This window comes from Micropterus salmoides, unplaced genomic scaffold (genome assembly GCF_014851395.1).
Source record: "Micropterus salmoides isolate LMB-PRFRI ecotype aquatic unplaced genomic scaffold, ASM1485139v1 Ms_hic_scaffold_13, whole genome shotgun sequence".
NCBI lineage: Eukaryota > Metazoa > Chordata > Actinopteri > Centrarchiformes > Centrarchidae > Micropterus > Micropterus salmoides.
In genome coordinates this window covers 12,556,149-12,581,145 of record NW_024040374.1, presented here as the reverse complement: position 1 = coordinate 12,581,145, position 24,997 = coordinate 12,556,149, and the positions used below count along the sequence as shown (strand labels likewise).

General features: G+C 40.8%; 1 protein-coding gene across 18 annotated transcripts in view; it reads right to left on the bottom strand.

The window, feature by feature from the left end:
* Window positions 1-24,997, bottom strand: part of ptprsa (protein tyrosine phosphatase receptor type Sa) — a 242,735-nt gene that overhangs the window by 112,852 nt on the left and 104,886 nt on the right. For all 18 annotated transcript variants that reach the window (XM_038715594.1, XM_038715593.1, XM_038715601.1 and 15 more), the window contains 3 exons: window positions 23,910-24,132; window positions 8,916-9,061; window positions 5,842-5,983 (listed from right to left, as the gene is read on the bottom strand). In XM_038715594.1, coding sequence (XP_038571522.1) covers window positions 5,842-5,983; window positions 8,916-9,061; window positions 23,910-24,006 — 385 coding nt within the window. In that variant the 5' untranslated portion in view covers window positions 24,007-24,132. The remainder of the gene's footprint in view (window positions 1-5,841; window positions 5,984-8,915; window positions 9,062-23,909; window positions 24,133-24,997) is intronic.

Below are 24,997 nucleotides of genomic sequence, written 5' to 3'. Positions count from 1 at the left end.
TTGCTCTCTCTATAGGTGTATGAGACTAGTGGAAGAGGGCAAAGGTCATCTCAGAAGCAGGCGGGAAGGAAGAGGAAGAACAGCCAGATCTGTTGCTGATACTGCCAAGCTTATTCTTCACTGTCTCATTACAGGGTGGCCACTGCCTGCCTGCTGGCTCTCTCTCTCTTACTTACATACTTGCACACATATATCAGGGAACTAGCTCTCTCCCCCCCTTACACACACACACACACACACACACACACACACACACACACCTGCTTATGTTTCACTGTGTGTCTTATTAATTTTTCATCCAGCCTGCCTGATGCCCTGGACTCACCCCTTCTTCTGAAATAAGCACAATAAAATAAACATTCAACCCTTCAACACCAAAACAGCCTGATATTAGCACTACAAAGAGAAAAGAGTGAGGAAAAACTGACCACAGATAATTCAATGCAAAAAAAAGGAAATGTAAAAAGTTTTGCAAAAAGTTTTAAAAGAGAATTTTGTTTTTCTTTCCCTTTAACAATAATATACATGTAAGAAAATGCAGTTTTAAGAAGTTACAAAAACCCAAGGGGGTCATGAATGAACCCAAGGGGAATATTTTACAAACTATTTCACAAATCTAAATGTGTATTTGTGCTGATGCTTGTTATATACGTACAGGGAATACTGATGAAATGAATAGCAAGGAGGAGAAATATTCTCTATTTTTCTCTCTTCTTATCATCTCTCTTTTTCTTAAACTTTCTTTTCCTCTCTGTCTTAGCCTGGGCTCATACTTTTAAAATACGAACCAATTTTGAAATCGGATTGCATCACATAGACAAGGAGAAATCTCACATTTTCTTGCAAACATACACGCACACTAGAAGCTATGAAGACAGTTATAACCTCACCTACCGTAACGTGAGCCTAACATTATTCAATCTTTGTCTCCCCATTTCTTTCCTTCTTCCTCCTCCTCCATCTTTGCCTTTGAATTGCTCATTATAGCTCAGGTCACATCCAAGTATTATAAGCAGAAACATTTTAATGTGTAGGTAAATATTTTTGTCTATAAAAAGGACTCATTCAAGAAATGAGGGACAAAAATAATCTGTCCTGTATGTAGGATGCTCTTCAGTTCTGAGCATTTAGAAAGAACATTTTCTTTATGTATTCCAGCCCACCTTGAAGAAATACATATTTCTCTGTAGTTTGTTTAAAATTGATGTGACAGCATAGAACATAATGGTAGCAATATTGTGACATAAAAAGGTAGCTGGAAGCAAAAGTGAAGGTAGGAAATAGAACGTCCAATTGAGCCACTATTCGTTGAGAGGTTGATTGGTCTCTATCCCTTTAACTTTCAGTCAAGTTCACCTCTTACTGCCACTCACTTTTTCCCCATCTCATCATTGCACCTCCGTCTTTTTACCTGTTTCAACCAAACCTTACCACAGATTATCCATAACAAGATGCTTTCACCAGAGAAAAGAGAGGAAGAGGACAGAGTAGGATAGTGGGGTGATGTTAGGAGGTGTAACTAAAAGATGAAAAAAAACTATATTTTATATATATATATATATATATATATATATATGAACAAAATCCAGGCTGGATTAAAAACAGACTTGCAACTTGGCATGCACAGAGAGAAAGCAAGATGATTGGAAATGTTAGAGTGAAAGTAAGAGAGTGATGAGAGACAAAGAAGGGCAAGTTTGATTGGTTCCACCTGGTTGGGAGTGGCAAGAGAAACTATGTACGACCGTGTGTGCACATGGCTGCACCTAAAGGTCATAGCTAGGTCTGTTATGCAGCAGCCACTCATAAGGACAGGCCTGAGAACTGAACAGTGCATGCACGTGTGTGTGTGTGTGTGTGTGCGCGCGCATCACTCAGAGGTGAGTCGCTGGTGCCTGCTGGTTCAAACAGCCCCATAGCTTTACCACTCAATACCTTTCACTCAACCAACCCGATGATTTCTGCCTTTAGAGCAGCTGTGCCTTACTGTGATCTGAACAGTAGGTTTTCCAAACACAGATAGACATATCATAATTACAACTTCTTCAAAAAAACAACAAAAAAACTGAATATGAGACCATATCTCATCAATCACAGTTTTTGCTCCTTGGGATGCCTCAGGGGAGAATCTATTAGCAACTGTAATCACAGGGCTAAAGACTGCAGCAGCCTAAATTACAAGCACACACAGCAGAATAACTCCCCATGATCTCCTCACAACAGCACGAGCTGACAGTATCCCAGTGGCAACTTTGCATTCTTTTTGACACTCTAAAACACTTGTCTGAAATAAACAGGCAAATCCTAAAAACTGGGGGGGGGGGACAGAGCAAGCTGCAAGTTGTGTCACATCTCAAGAGTGTGCTTCATATGCTTGTCGGCCCCTCTCCAAGGACTCCCAGAGGACTGTGTGCAAGTCTTAGTGGAGCCAGATGGTCCCCATCTTAGGTATTCAGCAGAGGCAGTGGAGCAACAGCCAAGGAGGTGTCACAGTCGATGCTAAACGCACCCTACCATTGCCACCAACACACGCACCCATGCGTGTACACACAAACACGGAGACAACAGAAGAGAAGGTGGGGTTGTGTCATTGCCACACTACAGTATAAAAAAGAATATGGAGATGGGGTTTAAGTTTAGTCTGAATGTCATGTATTTTGTCTGTTATTACCTACAACTATTTGCATGTTTCAGAATGGCTATATCTTGCTATGTGTACATGTTTTTGTAGTACAGTGTGTAACGGGAGTGATTGTGTGCTTCCACATTGCTGGTATGTGTGTTTATCTTTTATGTATGACCAGTGCAGACAAGCATTGAAGTGTGTGTGTGTGTGTGTGTGTGTGTGTGTGTGAGTGAGTGAGTGAGTGAGTGAGTGAGTGAGTGAGTGAGTGAGTGAGTGAGTGAGTGTGTGTGTGTGTGTGTGTGTGTGGTGTGTGTGTGTGTGTGTGTGTGTGTGAACAATGTGCTGCTGTTAATTTCCATTAAAACTCCAAACAGAGCCCACCTGCTGTCATGGTAGATGAGTTCACGATAGAACAGAAAAGGCTGGTGTACACTTCTGTGTGCATATGCTGAACAGTGACTATGTACTGTATATACTGATATGGGTTTCCATGTGCCTGCCTATGTGGACTGCTGCCACTTTGAGTGAAGAATGTTTCTTGTTATTGCTAAAACTATAAGTATTCACAATCATTTATGTGTTCAGTGAGTTTCAGGACCCTCTGTTAGCAAGTGTGCATCCACACAAGTATTACATGTAATGTATGTATAATGTATAAGCCATGCATTGTTTAAATGCATGTTATTCTATTTGTTTGTGGGAGCATGTGTTCGCGCAGCTGTATTTTCTTGCAAATGTGTGCTACGGCTTTCCGGCCAAGTCACCCATCATGGTGACCCATTTTCTGCCTCTCCAGATCCCAGACCACAACCTCTCTGTTTACTGTGGATGTGTCCCTTGTGCCTTGTCCCATATCCCATAATCCTTTGCCCCTGTTCCAAGAACCCATGTTCGCCCATTGTCCTCCTCACCTGTTCTACATTGCCAATCATCCGCAACACCCCCCGTTGTCTCCCTTCATCTTTGGCCAATTTTTTGCAATTTTCCCCCCCTATTTGTCCCTTTGATTTGCTCAACTTCCACCTCTACTTGCATTCTCTCACTACATTCACCCTCATTCTTTTTGTCACTTGCTCCCAATTTTCATTTCACCTTTCTCCATCCTCACAGTTTTCTTTGAATTAGATCACATCTTTCTTCTCTTATATTCTCCATTTTTCTTCCCTATTCCTTTTCCTGTCCCCTTCGTAACACTGATGGCTAACTCTGACCTCATTAAAGATGGAAAACAGAGAGAACATATTGCTCTCCTCCTCTGCCCTCTTATTTTGCACATTCACCCGCATCTTCACACTCTCATTCCCCATTCAGTGATGGGTCTTGCCCAAGCAGGAGAACTGCAGTCTTCAGATGGGCTCTAGAGGAAACCTCTGCGCGTTGAATTCCAATAACTTTTCATTTTCCTTTTGCTCCTCTGAACTGCCCCGGGTTTGCCCTGTGCTCTTTCACACAACTGCACACACTGACGTGCTCATGCTTGGGCTTGTAGTTTTAAATTTGGTGTGCTTGTTCACAATTTCTTGTTTTCAATCTTGCTGTGTTGTCCACTGTTTCTTTCACAGCACTCCATAAATAAATTGGATTCTGACTATGCATAACACATGTGGTCCTTTAAATATGAAATGAATGATGCAGGCCGAAATTTTGATTCCCACTGGGTCCTGTAATTCTATGTAAATGCTACACACAAGGTCCTACACCGCGTTTTGGATTCACGTGTCCAGGAAATGGCAGGTACTACCCTATAAATGGAGTGTTTCAGCTGAGCAGCCATTGTGTACCAAATACTGCACCAAACTGTTACGTGCTAACTCAATGTACGTCACTCTAGGCAATGGTGAAGTAAAGTAAAATTGTCACTAAGGCGAACTTACATGCAATCTCGAAGCGTAAGTACCACATTTTAAAATGTATATCAAGTTTTGAAGGGCACCTGAGGTATTCACACACCCCCTAGCACCCAACAGCATGCTTCCAGGGTGGGGGTTTGTTGCTAACAATAACTAACCCAGGATGCTGGGCCAGGCTTCCAATCCCTGGTCCAACAACCCCCCCACACACACACACACACGCACACACACACACACACACACACACACACACACACACTCCCCACCTCCCTCACTGCCTGTGGATCTGACAGCCAGGAAGGCCTAGCTTGCATGCTGCCAGCCAGCCAGCAATAGCTCAGCTTCATCCAGCCCTGGAAACATGGCAGATGGCGGCAGGAGAGAACAGAAGAGAAGACATCGTGCGTGTTTGTCTATGCAAGTGAGGCAGACAGGGACAGGTAGAATGAGAGAAGAAAGCGGGAGTGTGTGACCACATGCTTCCTCAATGACCTCTAAGCTAGAGCTAAACAAATGCTATAACTTTGCTGAAACTAAACTAGCACCTATAGGAGCCGATCAATAAAAGGCCCAAGAAGTTCAGCTATCACTGATTTCATCTGCACATCTTGTACTATTTTAGTATTGGTTATTTTACACCTGTTATGTGTGAGTGTGTCTGTGTGAGTCTCCAGACACATCTGTCGAACACTGTGCACTGTCTGTGTGTGGGTGATCAATCTTTTTCATTCAGGGATCCTATGGGTTTTTATCATGACAAATAGAGGTTCAGCTCTTACATGAATGGACAGTTGATTAGTTCCATCAAACTGATGGATCCTTGATAAACAGCCTTCACACTGTCCATCTGTTTGTAAGTGAACATGAGTATTTTAGGCTGTGGCGTGTGCCTCCACACTTCCACGTATATTCGGGGTCTCATGTAACACTACTGATTAAGCTTCTATAGCTCTCAGTAAATTAAAGCTTTTAGAGAACACAGTAAGATAGTCTTTGCATATTTCTAATACAACATCTAATAAAATTATTATTAATATATGAGTAAAATCTTCTGTATTACATTACAACAAACATGACTTTAAAAGATTGTTTCATATATGAGGCAGCAAACAAATATGTGTAACAAAGCCAGAACAACCCAGCTGAACAGCTTTTTACAGCTTACCAGACACATAATAGAGCACTACCTACAGAAGTTCCAAGCAAAAATACTTCAAGTACAACCCTCACTCACTGTCAAGTGCAGTACAAAAACTCCAAGGCAAGATGTCATCATAAAAAAACCTGAGGAGCTCACAGATGTCCACTTTAATGATTGATTTGGTAGTTATCCCTTTGCAGACTGTTTCACAATGCAGGACTCACCTCGGATGATGGACAGCTTGGCATTGACAGTGATCTCGCCCTCGGTGTTCTCGGCAACGCATTCATAGATGTTCTCATCACGTGGCGCTCGGAGAGGCTGGATTCTGAGTACGGCGCCGGCACCCTCGTCAAACTCAATCGTCTGAATGGTATAGAGTAAATTACAGGGTTAGGTTAGAGAGCTGTGGGAGTCGCATAGCAATAGTACAAGTTTTGAATTAAAGAATTAACATAAAGCACAAGGATGAGTTTGGTGTCAGTGTTGTCATTGCTCCATATGTAACTCAAGTAACTAAGAAGTCAGTTTCTCAACATTTATCCTAAACATGTGTCAAAACCAAAGACATATGGAAGTGAGTTACATATCCATGGTTGGGTATTTGTCATGTTTTTATTCTTTTATAGCCTTTGGTCCTCAAACACAGAATTATAAAAAGGTTACACAATCTCTCTATCTCTCCACACATACACACACACACAGTTCCAGAAACCATATCTTTGTGTGTGATGTGCTTGCCTTTACATGTTTTGATTTTGTTGTTTTTATCTGTAATTATGCCCTTTGTTCTCTGCAAAGCCCTTTGTTTTGAACCTTGTTGAAAGCGCGTCTTAAAAACAAAATCATACTACACTCAGAACGCAACATGTGCCGAGAATACTGAGTAGAAAAATGCTGTAGTTATAATAACAAAGACTCATTTACTAAACTGATTACATTTTAGAACAGCTTTATACACATTAAACACTCTTTATATTTGAATTATCATAAAGATATTGAAGGCTACTCACAGTAACTACACAATTTATTTTTTTTTATCAATGCCACAATATAGCTGAACGTGTTTTTTTGTCAATTATGTTCGTGTACATTGAGTTTTCTAGTGTGCCTATAATTCAAGTATAACAGAAACACGACATAGGGCAGTGTTAGTATGATAAGAACACCGCTATCTAAATAGTATTTAGACAAATTATCTCACTTAACTGCCAATTTCACAAATCTGACCTTACTTTCATCTAACTGAACAAGCATCATGACATTTTAAATGTTAAGAACAGCACAGTATGTCTGAAATAGCCTGGACTTGTCAATACCTTTAGTTTTACCTTTAATTTAGCCACTCAAAATCCATTTTTATAGTGTCCTCATTACACACAATAGAATTACTCTATTAGCGACCTGTATAAATGTGTCTTTCTTTTCAAATGTGATGCCAGTGGGTGTAGTTGACAGTAGGGCAGTTTCGACATAACAGTTACAAAAACTTGCCACTGTCCAACATCTGAAAAGCCACAGGTTTGATCTCCCTGAAAACCACATCAATAGCCTTGTGTCCTGAAGCTAGAAGCAAAACCTTAAGACTGACGTTAATGACTAGAATTTAAATGATGGCATTTTGAACCAATTACCCCTTGCTTTAAATATAGTCAGTCATTTTCCAAGCTAATCTGTTTTGCTCTAATTTTGGATGGATGAAGTTTAAGAGAAGATGGTCAGCATGCCTGTCAAGTCTCAAACCAACTCTTCCAATATCAATCGTCCCTCAGAGGAGCTTACACCATCTCAACGAAGGGTTTACTGCTGAGATCTCTGAGCAAAGCATGACTTTGAGATATAAGTACAAGTCTTCAGCAGCCCTGCTGCTCCACTGCTGCACATCTCAGGGCTGAGACACTAATTAGGCTAAAAACACTGCAGAGCACGCAATCATGATCGATATCAAAGCAGCTGTCTAGAGGGTAGAACAGAAAGAAAAAAAAATAACTACTTCAAAAAACCCTTTACAATTTTTTTTTATTTCATGCTAAACGGAGGAAGAGGAGCGTCCGTTCTGGCGGGCTCCTTCACGCCCTTGGCTTTGTTTCCCACTTAGCATGCAGAAGAAGAGAGCGTACAAACACAACTTGTCTTTTTATTTCGTCCTCCGTTGAGATGCTGCTTCTCCCTGTGTTGATGTTGTTGTCATTTTTTGCTTTTTTAGCCCCCTCCCCTGTGGTTGTGTTCATGCTGTAGAGTGTGTATGTCTATCTCTGTGCACTGCCGCCGTTGTTAACGAAAGCAACTTTTTAATTAAGAGACACCGAGCATCAATCAAGACTTTTAGAGATGCCATCTGGGACGCCTGCCGAGAACTGAACAACAAACATCATGAATAACGCACAGACAGACAGATTCACACAGACAGGGCTCTACGCAAAAAAAAAGGAGAATGTGACAACGGCAGAGTCAGTGGGAGTAATAGGAGGGCTCTTCATTGCATTACTGTGTGACTGTAGCTAATGGCAAACTTGCACATTGCTCAGAGGTAGGCAGTCCATGAAAATATTGATAGCTGTTGTCTGGATCTATTTGTGAAAACTGTAGGTAAAGAAAGCAAACAAAAAACCGTGTCTGCAATTGAAGACGATGCTAGTAATGTGAAAGTGGTGCAGGGTCACGTAGAAAAGAGTGTGTGGGAAAATAAAGGATTAAGAGAGTGGAATGTAGGGACTAACATCATTTGAGCTTCACAATTTAACTGACTTTGCTTGGTAAACTGTATGATATGATGTACTGTACTGTATAATATTGTAGTCAAAACATTATCAGTGAACAACATTTCACAACACTGAAATTAGCAAATTTTCAAATGCTTACTAACATGCTCTCCAGGCACCATTTCCATTTTGAAATTTTACAAAATAAAGTTTGTAAAGTTGATATAACCAAATAGATTGTTTAGACAACTCAACACTTTCAAGAACTGTCTAAGAACTTTTACTGTGAGAGGGGCGGCTGTGGATCAGCGGATTGCCCATTAATCGGAAGGTCGGCGGTTCAATCCCCAGCTGTTCCACCAGTGTATGAATGTGCGTGAATGTTAGTTTCTGTCTGAGCACTTAGGCTCAGTGAATGAATGTGTGTGAATGGTGGATGTAGTGTAAAAGTGCTTTGAGTGGTCGAAAAGACTAGAAAGGCGCTATACAAATATGGAGCATTTACATTTGCATGACATTACAGTGACGTGGTACAGTAACAATAAAGTGCCTCCTCACCTGAGTGTAGCAGTGAGCAGCAGGGCACATTGACTCACCTCTATACGCTGGGAGTTGACCTTCTTGCCTTTCTTGTTCCAGCTAACCCTTGGCTTGGGATCGCCCGTCGCCTGGCACACAAAGGAGACCACGCCCCCCGAGACACCAATCTGGTCGACGGGAACTTTAGTGAACCGTGGTGGTGCTAGGGAGTAAGGACGACAAGGGAGAACAGACAAGGAGAGCAAGAGAAAAACATTAGCACAAGGCAAAGATGGATGTTGTGCCAGCTAACTCAGTTCCTTACAAGGCAGCATTAAATAAATGTGAGTGACCATTGAACCTGCTGCTTTTTTGTGACAGGGATGGCCTCTTTAACCACTGGGCTATGTCTTCATTCTGAATCACCCCCTGCAGTAGCGTACACACTAAGATTGAATCAATGAACTGTGCCTTTCCTCAGTACCTAATTTCAGCGCTGTGGAGTTCTCTGAGTAGATCATGGCGCTATGAATTTGATGTTTTGCCAAGGTAGTGATGATTAGTAGCTCAAAAATATTACTCCATAGGGAAATGGTGTCTGGATAATACCAGCAGAGTAGAAAATCCTCAGAAAAGAATGAGGCAGTAAAGGAGTTTCTTGTTTTGGTTTGACATAGCATTAAAGTATTTAAAAGTGACTAATTTTCCTGTTTAATAGAGTATAGTATTGACAAAGCCACAATCAGTGGTTCAATTCTTACTTGGACCACACATACTAAAATTGTATAGCTCATAGGACGAGATCCTTTGGTTAAACTGTCCGTCAAAAGTTATTAATTTTGGTGCTGGGATTTCTCGCTCATGCATTGGTTGCAGCAGATTCAAGACAACAAGCCTGATATATAGAAAGAGAAAGAGACAGAGACAGAGACAGAGATAGAGAGAGAGAGAGAGAGAGAGAGATAAAACAGAGTCCTGGGGAACTCGTTAATTCTGAATCATACAGATATGTGGGGAAGATCAAACGGCCAGCGCATAACGTCAAATTAATAATTAAAGGACCACGGGCCAACACAAGTCTCCAGGCACCGCTAAACACATATGAAGGAGAGTTCCTGCATTCATTATCGGGCAAAGAAAGACAGAGTGGGTATTTTGGAGAGAATGAGGCAAGGAGAAATAGTGTAGGACATAGGAAACGAAAAGGAGACGAGTGAGTGTGCTGCTTCAGGGAAGCAGAGGCATCGCATGCAAAGTTCACCTCATCGCCCCCAACTAACAACTCAAACATTTCTGATGCAAATATTACACCAATATACACAAACTGGCTGCACTAGTGGATGGTGGCTAGTTAATCTCAAAAGCAGCTTTCACAATTTCTCCATCCAGCTGGATTTTTTTCCAGGTAGAAAAGGTTCAATAAAGGATGAGTGGTTACACACATCGTAACAAAAAACAAAATGTGTTCCTGGCTTGCTTACCAGTGTGTGTCAGTGTGAGACGCACTTAACCTTGATTTTACAAGCTTAGATGTTGGCGAAAGCAAGATTGTTGCTGAAAGCAAGCACGTGTGCTCATTATGCCGTCTATTGCCAATGGAGATAAAAAATGCTTTCAACTAAAAACTACTGCTGCTGTAATATCATGTTTCCTCTTTTTCAGACTTAGTAGTAGTCAGTTGCCAGTAGCGCTTACCTACAGATGATGAGACCCACTCTTTACTCTTGTGTTGCCCTTTTCTTCCTTGGATAATTTGGGGCATATATATCTCAAGGAGTAGAGCATGACACAAACTACATTACCAGGATTAAAGGTGTAATTCCCACTGTGCACACAGTATTATAAGACTTTTGAATTACAGTACCAACTTCATGGCATTTGTGATTAAAATTATTATATGGTAAAACATCATTCTGACAGGCTGTGAGTGCTAGACATTAGCAGACAACATGCTGAGCTAAATAAATCAGCCAAAGGGCGGGGATGAAACTCTTCCATTTCTATAATAATTATTAAAGGGCTGTGTTGCTGGCAATCATTTTAATGTAGGAAATATTGATTCCTCCCTTTCTGATGGCCAGATGAAAGTGCATTGATTGTTGTATTATTCAAAAGGCTTCTTAGCCCTCTTTAAATCTTACTCTACATCTGTTAAATAAATAAAAAAATAAAATAAAGCACTACCTTCTGGATATTTCACAGGAGTATATTTTATGAAGGTTGTGGGATGATGTGAGCACTGCACCTTTTCTCTCGATTCAAGAAATAGGCCTCCTTTATTTGTCTGGTGCATACAATGATCCCTTTTGGCATTTTACACTCTCAATTTCCATTCTGAAACTACACAACACAGCTTTACACAACGCAGCTCCTCTGCATTTGACCTCCCCTTACAATGTGCCCTCTGTCAAGACAGAAGAGGGATTTACACAGAGCAGGCCTATGGCAGTGTTTCTGCTGAAGGCCAGCTCTCTTTGATTAGTTTTCCCCTGTACCATTTGACATTTCCACCCAGTCGCCTTCTCAATCTCCTTCTCTCTTACTTCATCGGATGAGAGAGACGTACAATAAATGCTCCTGCCTGCATGTCAGTCTGAATTTAGCTCCTGACAGATTCAGGATTTTCTCAGAATGTATACAGTTTTCAACATTACCTCAGGAAGGTTTAAAAAAAGCTACGGGGAGCTTGCTTGAAAAATCACTGAAATAAAAAAGAATGGCACCGTAGGGGTTGACAGGAAGAGGACTGCGGGAGGTATGTGGTAAAAAAAAAAAAAAAAAGGTGGAAGAGGAGCAGAGGTGACAGGAGGTCCAGGAACCAGAAGATATATGTGAAGATGAACTGCAGGACAGGAAAGTGATGAAAATTTTTATCAAATAACAACGTTATAACTTTTCTCCTTGCTTACATCTCCCTAGAGTAGAGGATACTCACCCATACCTACTTCATTCATTCTGCCTGAATGCATTTTGAACATTACAGCTGTAAACTGATACCCTGCAATGTCTGTTGTGTGTCCTGTACTGTCCGCTCGGACTACGTATATATGACATCCTGTGATCTCAGTACCATATGTTCAGCAGATATTTATGACACTGTACACTGTGCACTGATCACATACAGGGCAAGAAATACAAGTTCGATTTTTAAGACCCAAATCTATGCTGACACTCTTGTCTGAAGCAATATTCAAAAACAATGCAAGTCTTTCCTTATTTTCACAATGAGATATTCTTTTGAAAATGGAGAAAACCTCAATGGTTGGAGCTGTGAGGCAGCACTTACAGCTGGTTGTGTGTGAGAGATAAGATCCTTTTCATATACGTAGGAGACGCGCCTATGAGAAGGGCCTGCATATTCCGCGCACATTTGACACACTGATATGCAACTTCTGTCAAGCGTTATCACTTTTCACAGAAACGTTAGTCTCAAAGCAAAGTTCCATATAGACTTTACTTCAAGCCATATAATTACACATAATTTTATTACCTAAGCACCAAATAAAGTTTAAATAGGTTTCACTTTCAGCTCTGCTGTCTCACTTTCTCACGCTTGCCCACTTACTGTATGTGCTCTCTTTGTTTTGGCTCTATTCTTAGACTATTCAAGCAGAAGATTTAATTTTGCTTGAACGTCATCAGCATTATTTAACTTCCAACCATCAAAAACCAACCAAGGGGTAGAGAATGTGGCTGTAGGCCCATGAATCTCTACTATAGTGCATTTACTACAGGTATGCATTATGTGATTATGTGAACTCTGATGAGCATAATTAACCTTTTTTTTTTTTCAATTTCCCTCGACTGTGTGCCTCTGGGCTTCTGCTGCCAGTTACTGTTGACTTTGAGCCTTTCTCTTTTGTAAATTTGAACCTTGTCACGTAGCCAGTAATTGCAGGGTAGAAAAGGTTGAGTGGTGTCAGGGCTTAAACTGCTTTAAAAAAAAAAAGAAAAAACTGAGTGCTGGAATAGAACACACCATATTTTCAACAGATAAGTTTATTCAAGCATATATGTTTATTCATTTCATGCATTGAATGTGTTTGGTGTCTACAGCAAACACAAAAAGTTGACACACATTGACTGTTGTCTGGAATCAAATGTGTGCCTTTACTGTTAAAGGACTGTCTCTTTGATGTTGCAATGTGCATCATCTTTAAACATCACTATACCTTAAATGATGAGGCAGTCCCAGGGAAAACTACCTAAAACTAACTTGACCATTGAAAAGATGAAGGTATTCCTTTTATTCCAGTGCTTTGCTATACAGAACTAGTATCCTAAAAATTAAAGCTATATTTCCCATAAAACCTGTCGCTTCTTTTTTCTTCTAGTTGATTTCCTGTGAAATAAATATCAAATGATATAAAAATAGCATTGAAGCGGGCAACCTTCTTGTCCTCTGCTTTCTGTGTGCTTATGTTTGTGTTATCCAGAGCGCGGAGCTTTTCAGGTTTGATTCCCACCAGTGCCACCTTTTCTAAAAACATATATACACCTTTTGCTGTAAGGTACCTTGTATAAAAGTCTCCACCAAAAGGTGTGCGTTTATGTTACCAGAGACGACATTGAAAGGACACTGCACCCGCAGTGGCCATATCTCCCTTCCACCAAAGTATCTCTCTATTCCCCAAGCTTCCCTCTGACAGACCGCGGTACAGCACTGCCCAGATAAGCACACAAGACCTGTCTTTATCTGCCTGGCAGGGGGACATGGCCTGAGCTAAAATAACCAGCAATGGGGGCCTGGCTATCTTCACAAGGCCCAGAGAATAGAACAGATGCATGCTAACATGACCGGCTAGCAGAAGTAAAAAATAAATAAATAAAAAAACTCACACTGCGCACACAGACGCTTGTTTAGCTAATACAGCAACCACCTGCCACTGGCCGTTACCTCTGTTGGACCTGATAAGACAGAATACACCAGCACTGTGATTATAAAGTGGTGGAGAGTGGGAGGTGGGCATGTGAATATGAGACAGCTCCATTTACAGTACATAACTGCTGTCGTTTGGTGGGGGAGGGGGGTGTAAGGGGAGGGAGGGGACTGGTTTTATGACTAATACAGTAATTGATGGAGAAAAGCTTCCTGGGTCATAAATAGGAGCCATTATCCGCTGAATTAGTAAAGTGGGAGACAAAATGACGCCCAGCCATTCAGTGATTTGCAGAGAAAAGCAGAGAATTGGGAAAAGGGCACTTGTTATCCATCTTGCTACAAATAGGTATCTTTCACAGTACATAGAGACCTTTTGGTACTATTAGAGGTACTATTACAAGCAAACTAATTCCACTTTCTCCTGCCACTCATGTGGTAGTCTGTGAAGAAGGTATAATCAGGGGGAGGATGGAGATGAGAGCGATATCAACTGAAACTTTTTTTTACTGTTGTACTTGTAGTAGCTCTGGATACGATAAACAAGTTGAAAGAATATAACTTATCCCACATATTTTCATCCCACTCACTGCCACTTCATCTCAACAGAAACTCTACTGCCTATATGTACTACCAGACATAATCTTGTGTGTGTTTTTGGTATGTCTACTAAGTTGATGAGAGCAATATCAACGACTGCATGTTACTGATTTAAAGAAGTTGATTTGCTGGAGCTAATCCTGACTAAGAATAACTTCATTTTCGTATTAGCCAAACAGCAGACACATGACACACAGGAATCGTCAAGACTGCTTTGGGGAAAAAAACAACCAATGACTAGAGAATGGAGCAATTTAGCATCCCAACATGTATATAACATTTTTATTATTTATTTTGAGGCATTTCTACATTTTCTAAGGTATTGACACTGTTCAGCGTTAATAAACCAAGTCAAGTGGACTACCTCTGAGGTGTTGAGTCCAGTAGGCTTGCGCTGTATTTATTTTTTCATACCTTCATACCATCTTGACATTATACAGGGGTACAGTGAAATGTGAAAGACGGTGAAATATGCATTATACAGTGCCAGAAACACTCATGCAGGCAATGAAAATGACAGAAAGTTGTGAACATTTGTTGTAAATCGGGAGAAATACTGGAAATTGGGAGAATTTTGACCCAAGGAGTAAACCAGGAGAAGGCAATGAAAAACGGGAGTATATAGCATGTAGCCTACTTAGACAAGTCCAGCTGGATTTAAATACATATGGCCCATAGAATATTGAATAGAAAGGGAATAATAATATTCTTGCTGGAGGACCCCCTGAACAGAGATGATGTGCACAAAGCTTCGTCTGTGTTGGCTGACTCATCTTTATCATCGGGACTAAAACCAAGGCAAATATGGCCATGACGCCACCCATAGGAGAGGATGATGTGCAAACCAACACTGCTTGACACAAGACGCCAGAGGTGTGGACTCGAGTCACATAAATGATGACTTTAGACTCGACTTGACAAAATCGAAGAAGACTTGCAACTCAACTTTCACTTTAACACCAATGACCCACGCCCTGTATGCCCCAGCGCCTCACTCCCTCTACGGTACCTACAACGGGTTGTGTAGTATGACCTGCGCGCTGTGAACAGTTGGTGATCGTTCCCTCTGGCTGGATGAATTTTACCCATGATCCATGCACAACAGCTGGGGGCTCTCCGTTTTGGGGGGTCAAAACAGTATAGAGAGACTGTCACAGCTGTTGCATGAAGCTGCTTCCACCAATTATAAAAACAAGTTAATTAAGATAAAACAATAATTGCCATTTCACAATGACACTCGTTTTGTTTTATAAGTCCTTTACAGCTGAGACTCTCATCCCTCCCTAAAAGTCTAAACTCTCTTTCAGCAGCTGTGATGTTTAATTCAGCTCAAGCTAACATGACTGCTGTAACTTCCTATTCAACATTAATAGCGTAAGCCTGTGGCATTTTACACTATAGTCCAAAGGATAAGCAGGTATTGTTAATGGGGTGGTGATGGTGGATAAGACATGTCTTTGGTGTGAGAGACCCGGGTTCGAATCCACTGTGAGACACCATTGTGTGCCTGAGCAAGACACTTAATCCCTAGTTGCTACAGGGGCGTGCGACCTCTGATGTATATAGCAATTGTAAGTCGCTTTGGATAAAAGCGTCAGCAAAATGAATAAATGTAGATGGATGAATGGACTTAAACTGTTGGTTTAAGTCACTGCATCTCCTGACAAAACTCCACAGTTGTATTTCAGGGTTCTGTAATGTCAACTCAAGTAGTTCACCTGTCACCTGCTCCCTTCCGTGTACACACACACACAAACACACACACACACACACACACAGCCCCCTCAGTGGCCCATCCGTCACCCAAAGCAGTCAACTTGGGGGAAACTGTGCTGCTGTCCTCTTGCACTCTAGATGCTGCTTAAAGTAAATAATGTTGGATTACTATTTCTTATTTCATGGGCTATTTAGGATTTTGGAGTAGACCTAATGCATATATAATAGTTTTTAAGTATTACATGTTAAAAGTTCAATAGATTAATGTTTCCTAGGTCAATGAGTAATCCTGTTAAATTATTGTGATGTCAATATTGACCAAAATAATTAGCAGCCCTACATGAACATTTAATATAATTCATGAAAATATAGAATATTTGTTGTGTGAAACTGCGCCTTACAGGTAATGCTTGTACAGGTAATGTACAGTTAATGTACAGGCTAATGCTTCATTCAATACATTTTTTTATTTTAAACTTACGAAATCACTTTAAATTAGGTGAAGAGCACATTATGACTTGTTTAGGACTCAAAACTCAAAGTTTAGAACTTGGGACTTGTTGGTCTTGACTTGAGACTTGACTTGAACTTGCCTTTCATGATCGGTCTGGACTTGGGACTTGAGTGCTAAGACTTGAGACTTAGTTGTGACTTGTGAAACGATTACTTGGTCCCACCTCTGCAAGACACTGAGGGGATAACATGAAGCCACCTGAGTGCAACGTGGCAGCAGCAACAACAAGCCCAAGTCCGACAGCTGGTCCCGCACAAGTGAGGGAAGAGGAAGAGGTCTTTCATGATCATCTAATCAGAAAAAAATCTGGCCATGTAAATAGCCTCAGCTAGGGCCAATACAAATAAAGACTTGCCCCCTGTTTTAATGATGCAGGTTCAAAGCAGCAGTGGCAGGAATTAAATCACGATGCCGGCTCAACACTGTGGTCAGCCATCGGTGATGGACGATGGCATCGTCTATTGGCCCAACCCTAGCGCATATTACAACACATCACCTCAATATAGCAACTACATATCAGTTTAATATAAAGAGGAACGTCTGTATTTTTGACTATATTGAACAGTCAGGATGTCTAAATACCCTGCATACCCTGCCCGTCTAAAAGAATCAACAGGCTGCCAATCTGCTACAGCTGCTTCCCCATCAATCCTGGACTTGACTTCAAACCCTCCCAGCCCTAATCAGCACATGGACAACCATACAGGTATATAGATGGAGGGATAGACGGAAAGTCAGAGTCATAGACTGATTGAGCCAAATGTGCATTCAATAAACGGCACGCACACAAACATACAAACAGACACACATACTCCCTCTCTCTCTCACACACTCACACACCCTCCAGGCCTAAACAACCAAGCCCCATCAATCAGGACCAATTCTCACAGGCTGAGTAGGCAAGCACCATCACTATGGAAACCAAGCCTTTACTCCAAGCCAGTCTTGTCTGGAGGTTTTCACACACAATCATTGCCAACAAAGACCAGCAGACTGCTGCAAAAACTTGAACCAAGTGAGCAAGAGAGAAAGGAGACAAAAAAAGTTAGGCTAGTCTTTTGGCATTTTCTGGAAACTCGGTGAGATCAACATGAGCCAACTCAGAAGATAAAGAGGTGGGGATTTTGATCTTCTACAACTGTTCTAACATTTAGTCAATCAGTCAACAATGTGGTCTCTGATATGACTGCTGTCAGGAAGGACAGAAGTCTCTGGCACCTTTCAAACAAAAATTCTGTGTTAGAGAATTGAAGGAGATACACTTTCCCTCCCTCTTCATCTGTTGCCACAGTGCTCTTGAGCAATATACTTACCTCATAATAGTGATGCTGAAGGGGGAACCTATGTTTTACTGTGATTGTGCAGTAAAACACTGGTGTGTCAGGTGTGTCTGAACCTTTCTGAATATATGCTTAAAATAAGCATGCGTAATCTGCCAGTTAGGGTAAAAAGAAAAGACTGTCTACACACTAATCTCAGCTGTAGCCATATTCCACAGGGCATGTTAGGATCAAGCGCCATCCCTACATAACCCTCACCTTGCCTGTGCAAGCATTAGGGTTAATGAAACAGTTGCTTTTCCAATTAAAATTTAAGGAAGAAAGGCTAATTGGGATTTGCTCTTCGGGCAGCTGGGGTGCCAAGCAGTTGTGGAAGTAATGATTCACAAAGGTAGTTTCTGCGGCCTGGATTTTGCAGCCAATTCCCACAGTGGAAAATTGTCCATATTGTAACCTTATATGTCATGTTCTCCTTTCAACTATTTGCTAAAAAGGCAGGGTTGTTTTACCTGTTTGAACACAATTTAACTTTTTTTGAGGAAATTTCATGTAACACATGACATCTTGATACGATAAGTGGAACGAAAGGCCTTACTTAGCATTTTCACATCTTTCAAGGCAAATCTCAAATCAGCTTATTTCCACTGCCAAGAAATTAAATGTCACTTCATTAGGAAATGCATTCATTTGTTTAAAGAAAACAGATTTCAAGGCTCAGCAGTACATGTAGAGAGTAAGGATGTGATATTTTTGTGGAAACCCTTCCCCGTTGCATCATACAGTGTGACATCTATGTTGACTGCACTCCAAACAAAGTCGCAGGGCTCAGGCTTTGCAGTCCTTGAGGGACTTGTGGCAGGATGTGGGAACCCAGTATAAAATAAGTTCTGGAGTGTAGTGCCCAGAGGTGAAAAACTTTGCCAACCACACTGTTACTCAATGTGAAGCTGCATTTCTAAAAAGAGTGGCACACTTGTAATATGCCCAAATTGGTCCCATTGAAACCATTTTTAAAGGCTAAAGAAAAAAGGAATAGACACTAAGTATCCTTCCGCCCATTGGAAATAAATAGACTCTATTCTTCAAGGGGGAGGGGGATTTAGCTTAAGTGTGTGGCTGATTTCAAAATGGCCATATGAGCACACACAGAGGAGGTGAAATGGGACCAATTTTGTGTCATTTAGAAACTCACTTGAGGAAATTGACACTTGTTGGCTCATTAAATGAAGAGGACACCTCCAATTGCCAAAGGTATTATAGGTCTGATCAAAACAAAGTACAAGAGAGTAAAGAAAATTGAGTCAAAACAATCTTCTATCTCTGTAGTGAAAATAAAATATAAAACTCTGAAAAAAACACTAACAGAATCTTTCTCTATATTTAAATCCAAGTAAAGCCATATACAAGGAAAAATTGTTGAAAAAACATCGAGGGATAGAGCCTTTCACGCACTTCAATCACTCATATTGTTCAGTCAAACTGAGTACATCGCTCAAACTACTGGAGCATATTACTGAAAAGAGACTAAGAAAGAGAAAAGATATGAACATCACCCACACTGTGGCTGCAAGCTTAGAGGACAGCTATCTCTTTTTTTCTGACCAATACCTTGCTTTTAGAGGTACATTTCTCTGGATTGTTTGGCATACTATTGCCACAATATTTTGTTTGTGTGAACAAATTCGATAGTGAATGGGCACCCACTGAATGCTGTCCTGTGGCCTCTTGGTAATCAGTCATATGAGCTAGAGCTGCACTGTTGATTGGTAGTTTGTTCTTTTAACACAATGATTTCAATGGGGATTTTAGGGGAGGTTCCTTGTCAACAGTGTTCAGCCGTCTTATAAGGTGCAAGTAAGGAGCAATCACTTTGACAACACACGCACTTAACAGCTCACACGTGAATCATGCAACAAGTGGCATTGGAACCACCGTTTATTCTGCCATTACAATACTTTCCCTGTACCATTAGGGGTCATCTAGTAATGGGAAGGTTCCTGGTTCCATCACTGGCTACTCCACAGACAGGGTCGAAGTGTCCTTGAGCAAAACACTGAACCCCTAACCGCTCCTGCGGCTCTGTTTTAAAGCGCTCTGAGTAGTCCGCTGACAAGAAAAATGCTATATAAATGCAGTCCATTTAAGATTTTTAAGTGTACAGCTCTGAGAATTCAACCTATAACTACCTTCAGAATGTTGACAGCACCAACAGGCTACAAGAGGCAATGATTCATGCCTGTAACTGTAATTAAAAATTTACTTGTTTTCTTCTCATCTGAGAGAAAAACAGTGTACAAAGTAAAGCGTGGGGCCAAGCATGCAACAGCAGGGTGCACATAAAATTGAATTTGACAGAATTAACTTGACAGTGTTGGCTCAAACATAATTTGACTGGAAAAGATAAAGAACGAGGGAGGGAGTAGGAAATACAGAGAGCAATAGAGAGAAACCAGGAGAAAGAAACAAAGAGAACAAGAAAATAACAACTCCACTAAGGGGCTTCATTTTTTTCCAATTGGCAGCTTCAAAGGAATATAAATAATTGAACACCCTCACCCCATCACTGTGAGTTCTGGCCAATTACTATTAGGAGTACTTTGCCAAGAATGCTACTGTTGAAGACTCTAAAAGTCCAAAAGAAAGGAGGGGGCAGAAGTGAGAAGGAGGTGAAAGGCCAGATAAAAATGCTGATAAATAAGTCTCCAACTCTGTCCAAAAACACAAACACGAAATACAAACAAATATTGCAAGATAGAGTCACTTAACTCAAGAAAAGTGAAGAAATTGCAGTATATCAGAAAATCTGAACTTCAAAACATCAGGCACAAAGGCGAATAACAGGAAAATATAGGGCAGTAGCTCGTTTCCTCTATAGAAGAAATATCGCTTCTTGTTGCACCTTTATCATCTCCCAAAGGACAATAACAGAACACAACTGAAAAGAAAGAATTCCCCATCTCCATGTGGCTAAAACCAGATTTGAATGCCCAATGAGAAAACTAAAGGACTTGTCATGGTGGGAATTGTTAATAGTGGCAGAGCGATTGGAGCTGATGTTTGAGATTACTCTGGCCCCACAAAGGTTTTAGTGTCTGGTGATGTGTGTGTGCATGTGTGTGTATTAGGCCACTTTTGTGTGCGTATATGAAATGGTGAACACCATGGCAACTCTGTCACCCCGCAGCTCATAAATCAAAAAACTAATATTAAAAGTTACTGTTCATATGTCTGATAACTTCCGTAATTACCTACTCTTTCAATATTCACAGAGCATTTTTTTTAATCTGCCTCCATGACAATGTCAGAAACCCAACGGTTTGATAGTTGAAGCAAAAAATGAAACACACCTTTTGACTGCTATGTTTGATTCACTGTTACACTTACAACTTCAGTGATGTCTTTATTTTGATTCTTTTTACCCCTTTAATCATGACTAAAAAGCACCCTGGGTTGTAATTTTGCATTAATTCTATAAATAATTTATTTGATTTCCACTTTCAAAACAATTGCTGTTTTACCATTTAATGTCCAATGATGGAACATAACTTTGATATTGTTCTGTTAAAAAATAAAGGATATACCATTACAATGAGAGAAAGAAAAACATGCACACAGATGGTGATAGTGTGCTGGTTTATTCCTTTATCTTTACATGTATTTATTGTTCTCAAATTATCAGTAGTGTGAGTAACAGACAATTTTGCTGTCTTGAATAAATATTTATTTTAATATTTATCTTCTGATACTGTTGACTGGCTGTCTGCACTGCATATTTGTAATTTTTGTTGTTTTTTTTGTTGTTGTTTTTTTTGACATTTTATTGTTAATTATGCAAATATAAATATGCACACACAAAAAAGGGAATCGTGTATTATTAAGGTTGGGGTGGTGGGATTTATTGAGCAATCTTTCATTCTCTTTTGATTAAAAATGTCTCCTTCTCACTGTGATTTATGAGTGTAAATGAAAAGGGATGGAGGGCAGCGAGAGAGACAGAGTGAGGGAGGGATGTAAGAGTAAGGGATGACATCATGCTTTCAGCTGGGCCTTTTTTGCAAAAGGGTGGCACCCACTGTGTGTGAGAGAGAGAAAGCCAGTGTTGACACCAGGTGTTGGTGTCTTACCCCCTCCCCTCAATCCTCTCAGTCCACCAGGTGGGAGTGATTATAATTGGACAACTGCACCACTGGGCTCTGTGTATGTGTGTGCATGAGTGTGTGTGGTGGGTGTGGGTGTGAAAGACAATCAGAGAGAGCAAAAGAAGGTAGTCTTTGAGTGTGTGGTGGTGGGCCGACGCTGTGTGGCCCGAAAAACTGTGTGTGAAAAACCTGTGTGTGTGTACAGACAAGAAGAAAGAAAAAAATAACCAAAGAGTGAACAAGAGCGAGGCAAAAACAGTGGTCATATCCACAGGTAGACAAAGATGGGCAGATACTGACAGATGGGGAGAGAGCCCTGCTGTTAGTGTATTTGTTCGTGTGTGTGTGTGTGTGTGTAAGAGAGACGGGGGGGCGGCTAATCTCCATCAAAGATGAAGCAGGGTGAGCAAACATAGGCTATGGATAAGTTGAAGCGCAGGAGAAAATGAGTCCTAACATTGTCTGTCTTAATATGCAACATGTTACAAGAAGGAGCTCTTGCACCTTCGCTTTACTTTCACTCTGAAAAAGAGTACGTGGCCTTGCAGTCAGTCAGACAGACAAGGCAAAAAGGAAGAGAACAAAGACATCTGTTTGACATCTGTCTGTGTTCAATTTAAGATCTTTTCAGCCAGCTGGGCTGAAAGATACTCAAATTATGCCACCAGACACTCAAACCACCATCCAATCAAGAGTAGACAGCTCTGTTGCGACATGTGAAAAATCAAGTCCTCCTCATGTTATCTTGAACCACTCAGAACACACTTAAAAACTGTCAGAAACTGAGACGTACAAAGAGACAGACACACAAGACAGACAATTTATCTTGCAAATTACCTAAGATAGATTCAACTTCCTGAAAATGTCGGTTGTGGCACCTACACTGTGCAACAATATGTCTGACATATCACTTTGGCTGAATCAGTTGATATTTTCAAGTGCCATTTTATTCTTACTCCCTTACACACAATTTTGATGGATTCTCTTGGTCTTGGTTAAGACCTTCCTCATTTCATGATGGTTTTGCAGACTTAATTTAGTTTTGTGTTTGTTTACACTTGGATATAGCAGATACCTTCTTGTGCTTTGCTAATTTTCAAATATAAAGGGTGTACCTGTTCCTATTGTGAAAAGCATATCAATCACAATGATCTACACATTCACCACGCCATACATATATAATCATATATACATATATAATCATTTTACATACTTACCAACATACTTACCCACACCCAAACTCTCTCACACACAGGATTTACAAAAAATGAAACCCAAGGGGGAGCCCCCTACTTTGCCATCACTCTTTTTCTATTTCTCTGCAGAGCCTCCTCTTTGTTTTGTCTCCTAACGCTGCTCTAAGCCCATCTTAACTGGGAAATGGTGCAGAACAAATCCTAAGGAGTTGACAGGGTGGGAGAGACTACTGACGCTCCTCTGTTACTAACATTGGAAGGTTTGGAGGACGATATATACAGACAAGTATCAAGTCTAAATGGTAAATATTTCAAGAGATCCATGATTTAACATTGTCTGGGTTTCTGATCGGTCACAGAAAAATCACAGAAAAAAGAAGTCACACGGTCAGTGTTTTCAACAGCTACATGTCTGAGGCCCATGCTCATTCATTTTAAGTATATATAAAATGTAGATGTAAAAATAGCACTTAGTTTTACAAGACAAACCTAGCTTTTGGCATTGTGGAGAAATTTGGGTGGTGGATGGTTATGGAGCAGTGGATAAGACTGTACTTTTGGTGTGAGAGGCAATGAGGATGAGCCCCTAGGAAGGAAATGTTTGTAGAATTGCTATCATCCACCCTTCTGCAAATCCCCCCACGCCCCCTTTCTAACCTATGTTTCAGATATGAATGATGAACTTCTACATAGGAAAGCTGCAAAGTTATCAGTAGTAGCATGGCTAGTGAGTGTATTGATACTTACATAAGGCGTGGGCGCCGGTGAGCAGCAGTGATAGCAGCAGCGTGGTGACAGGCAACAGGAGTGGCAAGGAGAGGCGAGGGGCACCGCTGGTGGCCATCTTGGCTCCAGTAGGGAAAAGGGGGCAGGGAGGGGTGGGGTGGGACTGATCTTCGACCTGGCTGGAGAGCCGAGGCCCTGACTGCGCAGGGAAGGTTCGGGTCTTCACGCAGGATGGACTAGCACTCTGCAAAAGAAAGGGAGAAATTTTAAAATTTAAAAAGAAAATTTTAATCTTTTCTTATGAACTTCATTTATGTAAGGAAGGTTTGTTGTCCTTCAAGCTGTTTTTCAAACTCCCATATCCATAATCATAGTTCTAAACATTCATATCTGGCATAAGATCACAGACACAATACATTATCTATAGCTAACAAAACATTAAAATGCTCCACAGACATAAAAAAAATGACTGTAAACACATACTGTGGCATTGAGGTAACATAGTTCTAAATGTTCTAAACAATACTAAATACAAATGGTGCCAAACTATATGTTTCACTTTTAAGCATTTGACAGAGCCACTTGCAGTGAAAAGGTGATGGTCCTGCCCACATCAACAGGACATGCTACTTTTGATAAACACACTTGGCCACTCTGCTGCACTTTTCACAACCCCTTGTTGGCGCTGACACATAAATGGAAGGCAGACAACAGTGTGTCGGTGACACTACTGGAAGCAAAGTGTCACATAACCCAAACCCTGTAACCTCCCCATCTTGCAACCAGCGTCTTCTCACATCCCTTAATTATCAGGGGAGTCACTGTTTGCTTTCTTTTTTTCTTCAGTAATCGCCTGATCTTGTCATTATTTGCTTATCTCATTGCCTTGTAATTACACAGCCACCCGATGATATTCCAGGCACCGTCTCTTTGTTTTTGTCAAATTGCCATTAATCCCCCAAGCTACACAGGGGGGCTGGGGACACCCCCCACCACACTTACTATTTCTGTTTTTGACACGTCTGGTGCAGCACAGACCTAACACCAAGTGGTTATGCATACTCTTTAATTAAGAAGATGCGAACAAAGACACAAAGAAAGAGAGAAGC